Here is an 11,712-nt window from a genome sequence, read left to right as displayed (position 1 = left end):
GTGGGGTTTTGGCTGTGAGAATCAAAGGAACCACTAAGCCACTGCTATTGTGGGTCTCTTGGATAGGATCAAGGTGAGAAAGAGAAAGAAAAATCCAAGGATATTACTGAGGTGGGGCCAAATCAAATTTGTTTAGAAGAGAGTAAAAAGGAGAGAGAAGAGAGAAGAAGCAGGTCTGTGTGGGGGAAAAAAAAAGAGACAAGAAGCAGGTTTGTGTGGGGGAAAAAAAAAAAAAGCAACGGCCTTAACAGTGTTTAGGGACCAACCCAACTAGGGTTTAAGGACCAAATTAATCACTTTTGAAATGTGTTGGACCTAATTGACATTAGCTGAAACCTCAAGGTGTTTACTAGAATTTACCCCCCCAAAAAAAAAGTTTTATTCCCTGAATATTGAGAGAAGATATACCCTATAGCGGGTATATGTCTCTTCTCCCTTATGGCAAACCCACTTATTAGTGGGACCCAGCTGCTGTTAAAGAAAAACAATAGGTTAGACATCAATATTTCGATTTTCGACTACCAAGTAACCTATGCAATTATATAGTGAATATCCAACTCCTTCCTAATTAAGGTGGAACAAAGTCCATGGGACCCATCTTCTTTTGCCAAGTAGAAGAGGAAAAGATGACCCTGCCGACCTAGTTAGAGCATAACCCTGATGGGGAAATATAGCATGGGCTTAACAATAATTATCAGACCCAGTATTCTTGTAGTTTCTGATTTTCTTGGTGGATACATTATACATTACATACACAAGACTCCAAGGCAAGTAACCTACAACTCAACAAAAAAGAAAGAAAGAAAGGCACATAGGTTAGCACATGGAGGTCTGTGACTTGTGTCAGACTGGTATGGTCTCACATTCCTTCCTAAATGGCAAATATCCCAACCCAACCGACTATAACAGCAAAACTCCAACTAAGACTGTTTAACGTGTCCATCTCCAACTAGGTGCCGACCATCCCATCAACCCATCCTCCACCTACTGAAACTTGGAACTATTCGTTTAACCGTGGCAACCCGCTCACTCAGCAACAGCTATAGCAATAGCTGTCTCAACATTCAGCATGGCTCCACGTACAAAACATATATTCTCCTCTCTATATATACATATGTATGTTATCAAACCACAAATAATCACATATCATACTCGATCTATATATACCTCTGACCTGATCGATCAACTGACTCTCACTGTGTCTTCTACCTCATTTCAAATTTCAATTCGACAATAACTTTCTTTCATTCTTGTCCATCTATATGGCTTTTCAGGCTAGCAACTCCAAGGCATTGATGCTTTTCTTGCAATTGGTGGCTCTCATTTTCTTCTCTATGGCTTCATCCGATACGGCGTCGTCTCCCTCTCCCTCTCCCTCAATGGACACAGGTGCCGGCTATTCTACACCGCTTTCTGCCGCTGTAATGGGATTCTCTATTGTCTTCTCTCTTCTTGCTCTCTTTAAGCACTGAGCTACCATTTCGCTCGCTCTATTGATTAATGGGTTGTTATTGTCTCGCTTTGGTTTTGCGATTTGTGAGGGACCTGGATTGTCATTTTATTCATTCTTTCTTGTTTATTTTCCTTTATTTATATTTTTTCATTAAACGATGAAATAATGGTCATGATGTTAATAATAATAAAATTCCTTTTTACTAATTGAATTTTATAATACATCTTAATGACTTTTTATAAAAAGTCACTACTTTATTAGTTTTTGTTATTTCTTGATGATATTCTTTTAAGACATTCTGAACGAGTGCAGCTGGTTAAAAATAGCCATTTTAACAAATAAAACCTAACATTTAAAAAAAAAATTTATTCATCAGATATATATATATATATATATTTTTTTTTGCGCATTATTTTAAAACCTATTAAATGTCGCATTTCTCAGATGTATATTTTCAATTCATTTATATAGGAGCAGATTAATAGATGGACTAGATTGACACATTTTAGGACTAGATTGATAAAAATTAAACATTAGAGACTAATTTCACAATCGCAGTAAATATCCAAGGGATTAAATTGCATTTTAGTTTTTATTTTTATCTGGTACAGTGAAATGAAGATTCCATGAAGCATATATTAATTTTTTTTTTTTTTTTTTTTAACTATTTCTTCGTTGAAATATGATTATCGGGTCTCTGAGGGCTGCTAAAATGAAAATCATCTCAACTAAACTTTGAAATAAATACCATTTGATACCAGAAAGAATAGTCGAAAGCTTGTAAAAAATTTGTGAAAAAATCACTAAAAATTCGAGCAAACTTCTTTTCTAAATTTTGAATAACCTATACATATACACTTAGTTCTAGTGTCACCATTAATTAAATTACAATAGACAGGCACATGCACAACAGAAAGTTGTGGCTATGTAATGTGTGTATTCTTCTAAAGAATCTATACGTTGATTTTCTATGGTAAGAAGCTACTTATTCAAGTGGCAGTCCCTTTGGACTGTTGAATGTCCAGCTCATGCTCAGCAACCATGATACAGGAATCAGTTTCCAGTGATGAAATAGAGCTTTTATCCTTTAACAACGAATCCTTAGGAGAATTTAGCATGTCTGTTGTGCACTGCACATCGGGTGTTATGCCAACCTGATCTATGTCATGTAGAGCAGGAGATAGGTACTTCGCAACTGTTACAATCAGAGCTGACCCATCATGGAGCTCTGTCACACTCTGTATTAAGACTCATCAGTTAAAAACCATGCAACATAAGCTCAAAACAGTTATGGTGGCCTGTGATTTAAGCTTAACAAAGGTGCAAGGTTAGAAATTGTAGTGATGCAGATAAGAAAGAGCAAAGTTAGCACTGAACATGCCAGGGATTGTATAACCAGAAGTTCTAGTGTTTGATTGCCATTGAATTCATTAGAAGCACGCATTGTGTTAATATTTTTCAATTGAGCATTATCAATCAAAGATAATTGCTTGAATATATTAAATCCTTGGGAAGTGCTATAATAAGGTAAAGAATCTGTATTTCTTTATAAGTTAAGAATAAAAAAATACCTGAATTTTTCCTTTGCCAAAGGTTTTGTGCCCAACAAGAATAGCCCTACCATTGTCATGTAGTGCTCCTGCCAAAATCTCACTTGCGCTTGCACTTCCCTCATTGACCTGTTTCAAGTGGTAATTAATATGCAGTCATAATTATTGAGGGCTTGATACTGTACCCCCAAAAAAATTGCTTTATGTTCTCTCCCTCTCATGTTTTATCACTAAATACTCAGGCCAACATGCATATGATATCAATTTCAGACATGTAAGGATAAACTAGAACATCAATATATTTTTCAGAATGAACGATAAAACAATCAGTTTAAAATGATACAAGGGGGGTTTGAATCCAAAACGAGAGTTTTTTGATGCATTGTAAGTGGGCAAAGGGAGATTTGAATCCAAAATATCTCCGTTGTAAATCCATTGTAAACAACATGATATGCCATTTGACCTAAAGGTTATTGGCAAAAGCATGTAGAGAGCTCACATCTATAGCATGAAAATAATTCGGTTTATGTTGATCCATGTTGGCCGGCCAAGGTCATTTTGGGTTAAAAATTCAACCAGCTTCAACCCAGTGCTGATCTTTATAAGACAAACCCAAGAACAGAAAAGTTTTAATTACAACAAACTTTTTAAATGAATAAATTGGTTTAAAGTTATCGAACTGGAATCCTAAAATGGACCTAGCTTTATTGGATACTAATCATTTTCAAGTTCATTTCTTTGCAATTTTACTTGCATGAACACAAACTTGGGAACCTTTCAAATTCATTGACTAATCAAACAAGTTCTATATGTGAATCATATATTGATCTGCACATACGTTTGTTAATATGATTCTAGGATATGATGCACAGATTCAAAAAATTATTAAGTGAAGTTCATGCAAGTTCTTCTACATCGGAGAATCAAGAATTATTTAGATGGCTTCCTGTTGATATGAAGTTTACACGTATAAAAGTTAGATACTTACAAGCACAACAAGAGGATCATTAGTTATAGCATGCCCATTGACCATGCTGATGTGTGACATATTCCCATCCCGATCAATTGTATTCACAAGAGTCTCATCCCCATCTAGCCATATTTGAGCAACATCAAGCCCTGCTTTTACCAGGCCTCCCTGTTGAATGAGTTTAAAGAAGCAAGAAAAAAAATTATGGAACTAAAACTCAAGGTAAGAAAATGAACTTTGTATGTTTTTCCATTTGAAAATATAAGGTAAGAAAATTTACAGGATTGTTCCGCAGATCAAGTATATATGCACGAACGTCCTGACTTTCCATTTCTTGAATTGCATTCTCCATATCAGCAGCGGCAGTCTGTCATCAAACAGAAAGGCTTCTAATGATTCATATAAAAATCATAGAAATAATTTGAACACTTAACAAATGATCCATTAGATTTCCTTATAGAATGCAAAATCATAAAAAGACGTGGAACTCTTAAGTTATAACTACCTGAGAGAAAGCTGACAGCTTCACATAACCAGTTTTTGTCAGATGGCCATCTGCTGTTCTATGAGGGATGATGGCACTGGATATGGGAGAAAGCTTAATGTACTCCCGAGGTATTTTGACCTTCAAGCAGACAATGCAAGTTTCCAGATCAGTTAAAGAATATAACAAGCCAGGGCGGATGCATGCTAGTGCATGAAACTATAATTTTAGGCTTTCTTTCTATACAGTCAGAAAGAAAGCAATTCCATGTCATTACCTCTCTGATACTAGAATCACTTCCCAAATCTTTGCTCTGTAAAACAGAAAACTGTATTAGTTGAGGGATGTGAGATTGTTAAGAAGATCAGATTACAATTCAAAAAGAAAAATTCCCCAGAATCAAGAACAATTATTGCTGCTTAGAAAGTATTTGCATCAGCCAACAAGCCCAAAAAAGAAATACATACGGAGACTTACCATAAATATGCAGTGTCTGATGTCTTAGTATTACAAGCTTGTCCACAAGTACTAACAAAATGAATTGACTTGAATGTTCTAATCTTCCTGCATTTTTTATTTAATTAAAATTCAACAGTCCTCATTCTTCCACAACTTAAGGTTAATCATCCCTCATAAATTATTCAGCTAAAAGGCATTCACTAACAGACATGAAACTCTAAAGTTGGAATGAAGAATAGAGGCCAATTTTTGGTTCAGCAGTTGGAGAATGCTATGTTTAACCAAGTCTTCTGTTGCATGTACATAAGAGTCAAATTCTTTTTTGGTAAGTATTTAATAGTCAAATTCTTCCAAATTCAACATCCTTGGTGACTCAGAATTGAGAATCCATAGCATACCATGAAGTATGAACCAAAATTTGGAAGCAATATACATTCAGTATTCTCCTTTCGTACTGATAGATTAACATACTAATTCTCTGTATAAGAAAAAATAAAGGCCTGATCTTATTATTATAGAAAAACACTATATAATTGAATCTTCTTCTTTGTAAATTTAGTAGTACGGAAAGAAACTTAGCATAATAAGTGCTAAAGAATTCTATGACACTCTTAAATGGTCATCCTCAACATGTATCAGAATGGAGAAAAAAAAGAAAATTTATGTTAGAGAGAGAGAATGATGATTACACTGTGGACTTTTACAGTAACAATTGTTCCAGCACGCCCTCTAAGCTTCTGTGCAGCTGCTTCACTATCAACACCATCAAGCCTCTCCCCTGAAATCCCAAAGAGAGTTCAAAACTCAGATGACATAAGTTGATGAATATTAGGCTGGAAAAATTATGCCCTTTATAAGAAACCTCCAGCCTCTCCAGAAAACAAATTGCTCTCCATAGACAATCAAGAGAAAAACATATTGAAAGGAAAATAGTAGATTACAACAACATGCATTGTAAACTTTGAGTGGGATAATGTTTAGATAAAGTAAAATTGTATAAATAACTGCAGACGTGCCAAAGCAAGTGGTTAGACTTAGCCATTTAAGTATTTATGCAATAGCAATTCAAAAAAATAAATACTTGAGTTGTCGTACCATGAAAATGCCCGCTACCAATACTGGCAGTAATGTGCCTTGAAATTTTACTCGCTCTAGTTTCAGCTAACTATACCCTACAAACCTATGGTGTACTTCAAGGTAAATTAAAAATGAAATGTACTTTTGTGTTCCTGCATTCCCATTATTATTGGATGTGTGCCACTAATTGCTGCTCTTTATCCATTTTGTTTTGAGTTTATTTATCTTTTTAATTTTTTATGATAGTTTTTGGTGTGTCTCTTGTATGAATCCTATATATACAAGAGACATAAGAACTGTATGGTGTGTCTCTTATATTTCAAAAGAATTCAGTTATAGCTTCAGATGGACCGCTTTTTGAGATCTCCATATTAATTATAGAGATATCAAAGATGCAGAATTGCTGGTAATTAGCGATGTGGTATGCAAATTATGTTTTTGATAAGCAATAATAATAGTATGCATATTATAGAACAATTACTTCTTGTCATTTGTGTTCCATTCTTCGGGTTATAACATGGATATCCATTCTACTTGTGAGCATTCAAGTTTTACTAGATTCCACAGGCATTATATAATCTAATAATCATAATTTATGTGTATGACTATCATTATTTCAGCACCAAGAATGCTTGTTAAGGGATACTAATACAGGAACTCTTGTTTGGAAGTGCCTACCTTGTGCATGAGGTTTGTGAGGACAGGAAGGCACCTACATACTAAAGGGAATACGCATGAAATTCTTAGATTTGTGAGATGCAAAAATAGAGAAAAAAAATACACCAAGAAAAATAATCACACACAAGATAGTATTTACGTGGTTCAGCAATTTGCCTACGTCCATGGAGTTGTAGGGATTTCACTATCCTCAAGGAAAAATACAGGATATGGCAGTCGAATTTTCTCTCTCATAACACGTCAAAACTCTAATCTCCAAAACGACGGTTTTTATATCCTGACCACAAGTTTCACAGTGGGCTACAAAACGGGCCAAAAGCCTATTGGCCCAAGCCTCCGCTCCATGAACTAAGCCTCAGAAAATCTCTAATTAAAAACCGTAACAATATTATTTCGGGTCGCGTCATAATCCAGATCAAACACAACTAGGCTCCACAAGGCCCAACACATACTTGCCATTCATGGAACCTAAGACAAATGTGCGATCACATTTTTGCCGATATAAATACCTGGAGCCAGGTTTTGAGCTGGTTCTTCTTCAAAAAGATATGGTAAAACTATTTGAAACTAGTCAAACATCAAACTACAAGAACTCTAGTTTTATGTGCGTTTGCCATTTGACATCTACAATTTTTCATCCTCCAAAAATTTCAGTAACACATGCATAATGCTTCCCAAAAAGGGACAAGGAACATTCTATTTTCAGTAATAAAAACAGAAATCTAAGCATATATAAGCAAAGAAATACGGCAACTAAAGACTAATTGTAATGCTAATTTTATAAACCTCAAAAAGAGGTGTTCCCTTGAGAAAGCTTGTGCATAGGACTTGGAAGTAACTGCAACAGCATACCATGATGGGCAAGGTCATTATTTCATTCAATCACTATATATAAAGATTCCATATGAAAGGGAAATCTCAGTTAGCAGAATACCATTAATCTCAATCAACTCATCTCCTTCATGTATGCCAGCACGAGCAGCTGGGCTACCGTCTACACAAGACAAAACAACCTGCAATGTCAACAACAAGGAAATCAATCTGGTGCTTGAACATATGATGAGCAATGGTAGCAATGAAACATCTAGATTTACACTCTCTTCCCTTTTCCCCCCTTCTTAAATGAATTTTTTTTGGATTAATCCATAATCTAATAGAGGTTGCTTAAATTAATAAATTCATATAATGAAAATAAATTGCAATAAATTTTGATCATGTTCTATGAAATCACCAAGGATTTTGCCTCACAGGGAAAGTAGATAACTCCTTGTTCTCACTAGTTATGGTTTTCGTATAAAAAGGACACAGAAAATTTTAAAGCAGAAATTTGTCTAATTTCCAAAAATCAACCAGTAAATAACTGTAACTGCTATGAAAAGATTTAAAAAAGAAAAGATTTATTTTGTGTGACTAACCAAATGGCCCGTTCTTGGTTCAGCATTTATGAAAAGGCCGACTCCTTGCAAATTTCCATCGCTTCCAATTCTGAAACTTTGATATTCCTGCAAGTAAAATAGCATTCTTAGATAAATCATAATACCATTTATATGTATATAAGAGCTAGAACTAAGAAAAGGAAAGCATAGTGATATTAAGAATATATAAGGGAACTAGACCTTAGGACTGATAATCCTAGTAAATGGATCTCCAAGAGTAGAGAGCATTGCACTGATTTTGTTATACGCCGCATCGGATGACCTCAGGGGAAGCATTTCCACCATTGTTTGTTGCAACTTTGAATCCCAATCTACAAAACAAAGAATTATCACGAACTAGGAACAAAAACACAAAGGTATTTAATGAAACCTTAACAACTAAGATACCTTGATGATTAAATGTTGGGTCTATGAATGTTTCTCGAATCAAACCCCAAGCCTCCACAAGAGTTCTTTGAACTGTATTCACCTAGCATAGCACAAAAAAAATAAAAAACAACCACCTTATTTACTTAACTAAGAAATTCACTAATTTGAACGACCATATAAACAAAAACAAAAACAAAAGAACACCTCTTGAGCCCGTGAAACAGGAAAAGCGACAGTGAGAGACTCAGAGAAAGCAGGGGAATCATAACAGACTGATAGTAAAGCAGCTGCTGCAGCGGCAAACCCAAACAGGCCCTTTCCAATTGATTTGATCAGTTGTTGTTCCTCAGAAATTGATGGGTCTGATTTGTGCCTTGACATGCAGCTCAACTTACTCCTCCACCTCTTGCTTCTTATTATTAAGGATGAAAATCGATGAGAACGGAGTGAGAGTGAAGTGGGTCTTAGGAACTCGGTTGAGATTGTTGGTGTGCATGTGCAATGGGTTGGTTTGAGATTCAAGTTTGGTCGTAGAGCCTCCATTACCATTTCCAAGGCAAGACTCTCACGAATTAATGTCCAGTAGTAAAGCTTTCAACTTTGGCCTTTTGTTTATAGCTAAACGTAGAAGTAAAAGGAAGACGTTGTGTTGTTGAGATTCCGATTGGGGCCCACATGAATCCTCTGCGTGTGGTTCTAAGCTTTATTGCGTATGCCAGCCAGTATGTATGACTATAGTTGAGTCAATTTTTCTTTATAAAATTGCAAATTGCACTTTTTTGTCTTATATTTAATTCAGTCATATAATTTTTTTTTTTTTTTTTTGATTAGAACCTCTGGAATTTCATTAAAGAGAAACAGCATTCATGCTTGATACATCTTTTGAGACCTGCATAGCTATAACGGGTGGGATATCCTCAACCCATACAAGACTATCTACAACTGTAATAGCATTTTTTGCCATGAGATGGGCAGCCATATTCCCACTACGACGAACATGGACTGCAGACCAAGTGTTGAAACACTTGAGGTCTTGCTTGATTCCTTCAATCACCTTTTGAATCGACCAAGGAGGAGAGGAATCGCTTGAGAGGGCTGAAATTACTGTCAACGAGTCACTTTCAAACACTACATCCTTCAATCCCAGATCCCACGCAAGATGAATCCCCACCTGCATTGCCATAGCTTCAGTTTCCAAGGCCTTAAGAGGAAGGGCCAGCCATTTACTCAAAGCCCCCATCAGCTGCCCTTCTGCATTCCTGATCACTACACCTATGCCACAACAGCCTCTCTCCTTACAGACAGCCCCATCCACATTAGCTTTATACCAGCCCTGTTTTGGCGGTTTCCAAGGGGGAGTAGAAGGTCTAGAAGGCTTACATGGGGGGGGATTTTCATGCCTAAACTCCTTCACATATTCCTCCATATCACGGCAAAGTCTAAGGGCAGATTTACGTTGTCCCCCAAACTTGACCGTATTCCTTTGGTTCCATAATCCCCATGCCGTGGCCACAAACAGCTCCCAGTCAACCTCAGGTTTTCTGTTTCTAACCTCCCACACAACCTCCAAAAACACATCCGTTGGGTAAGGCAAAAAAGGTAGCTTAAGTCTTGATTCTCCCCAAACATCAACAGCAAATTTACAACCCCATAGAACATGTTCAACAGATTCACATTGCCCACAATAATCACACCCCACCTCAATATCAACACCCCTTGATTTTAATCGTTGTTTTGTTGGAAGAATATTCCTACATGAGCGCCACATGAACTGTTTCAGTTTGTTTGGACAGTTTAGACTCCAAATCAGCCTCCATAATGCACACATCCGCGAGTTGTCTGAAGTACTTCCACTGTCTGCTTTATGGTTTTGGGTTTTTAGCCACTTTTGGGCTACCCAATAGGCACTTTTCACTGAGAATTTGCCGTTTTTGGTCCATGCCCATATCACGGAGTCTTCAACAGGCCGAGAGCTCATAGTCATTCCCAGGATCACATCTGCTTCATGAGGCAAGAAAACTCTCCTCACCTTATCTATGTCCCAAGATCTAGATTCTTTGTCAATGAGGCATTCAACCATTTCGGATTCAAGAGGGACTTTAGGGCTAACCACCAAGAAAGAATCCGGGGTAGGAATCCATTTATCTTCCCAAATCTTCACATTCTCTCCATTACCTACAACCCATCTAGCTCCATTCACCACAATATCCTTTGCCGCCAATAGACTACGCCACACATATGAAGGTCTATGGCCTAATTGGGCTTCCTTGAAAGTAGAACCTGCAAAGTACTTAGCTTTGAGCACCTTATGGACTAAGGTATTTGGGTTTTGTTGGATTCGCCACCCTTGCTTGGCAAGAAGAGCAAGATTAAAGGCTTTGAGGTCTCTGAAGCCCATACCCCCTTCCTCTTTGGATGTGCAAAGCTTTTCCCACGCAATCCACGCCAACTTCCTTTCTTTGTCTTTTTGCCCCCACCAGAATTTACTCATCATGGCGTTAAGTTCCTTACAAAGCGTATCCGGTAGTTTAAAGCAACTCATGGTATAGGTAGGAGTTGCTTGAGCTACCGCTTTGATAAGAATCTCTCTACCCGCATTTGAGAGCAAACGACCTTTCCATCCGGCTATTTTCTTTCCAACTTGATCTTTGATACGGCTAAAGGCCTTCCTTTTTCCTTTCCCCACAAGCGGAGGCAGCCCAAGGTACTTCTCGTGATGCTGAATAATCTGGGCGCCAAATAACTGTTTCACTTGGGCCTGGACCTCCCGGCTTGTATTTTTGCTGAAAAATAAAGAGGTCTTTTCCTTATTCAATTTTTGCCCCGATTCGGCCTCATAATCTTCCAGCACATTAAGAACCCTTCTACCCTCCTCCACTGTCGCTCTACAGAAGATTATGCTGTCATCGGCAAAGAAAAGATGGGAAATTTGTGGTGCCCCCCTCCTAACTGAAACCCCCCTGATGTTACCCTCAGTCACCTCCATATTCAATCTGGCAGACAGCCCCTCAGTGCACAACAAAAATAAATAGGGCGATATTGGATCACCCTGTCTAAGCCCCCGTGATGGAATAATCTTGCCTTTAGTCATATAATTTTAATATTATTCTTTACATTCAATAATCAATATAGTCATTTCATCTTTTATTTTATTTATATATATATATATAATTTTTTTTTCAAATCTAGTTATGTAACATTGTGCTAAGGATCTTTTTGGATTGGGTTTATTTTTG

The 11,712-nt window shown here is 37.0% G+C and overlaps 1 protein-coding gene and 1 long non-coding RNA gene across 2 annotated transcripts; one reads left to right on the top strand and one right to left on the bottom strand.

Moving 5' to 3' along the window:
- Positions 1–817: 817 nt before the first annotated feature.
- On the top strand, positions 818–1,659 carry LOC115954256. Its single transcript, XR_004083859.1, has 2 exons — positions 818–1,116; positions 1,275–1,659. It is a non-coding gene; the product is annotated as an uncharacterized LOC115954256 (long non-coding RNA).
- Positions 1,660–2,249: 590 nt separating this feature from the next.
- On the bottom strand, positions 2,250–9,095 carry LOC115953335 (carboxyl-terminal-processing peptidase 3, chloroplastic). Its single transcript, XM_031070945.1, has 12 exons — positions 8,681–9,095; positions 8,495–8,576; positions 8,288–8,418; positions 8,087–8,173; positions 7,606–7,684; positions 5,606–5,694; positions 4,735–4,770; positions 4,479–4,598; positions 4,254–4,340; positions 3,992–4,141; positions 3,025–3,132; positions 2,250–2,691 (listed from the first exon to the last, which is right to left on the bottom strand). Exons 1-12 carry the CDS (start codon positions 9,023–9,025, stop codon positions 2,443–2,445), a joined length of 1,563 nt encoding a protein of 520 aa, XP_030926805.1. The 5' UTR covers positions 9,026–9,095; the 3' UTR covers positions 2,250–2,442.
- Positions 9,096–11,712: the final 2,617 nt, after the last annotated feature.

This window comes from Quercus lobata, chromosome 7 (assembly GCF_001633185.2).
Source record: "Quercus lobata isolate SW786 chromosome 7, ValleyOak3.0 Primary Assembly, whole genome shotgun sequence".
Lineage (NCBI taxonomy): Eukaryota > Viridiplantae > Streptophyta > Magnoliopsida > Fagales > Fagaceae > Quercus > Quercus lobata.
This window is presented reverse-complemented; position numbering and strand designations above follow the sequence as displayed.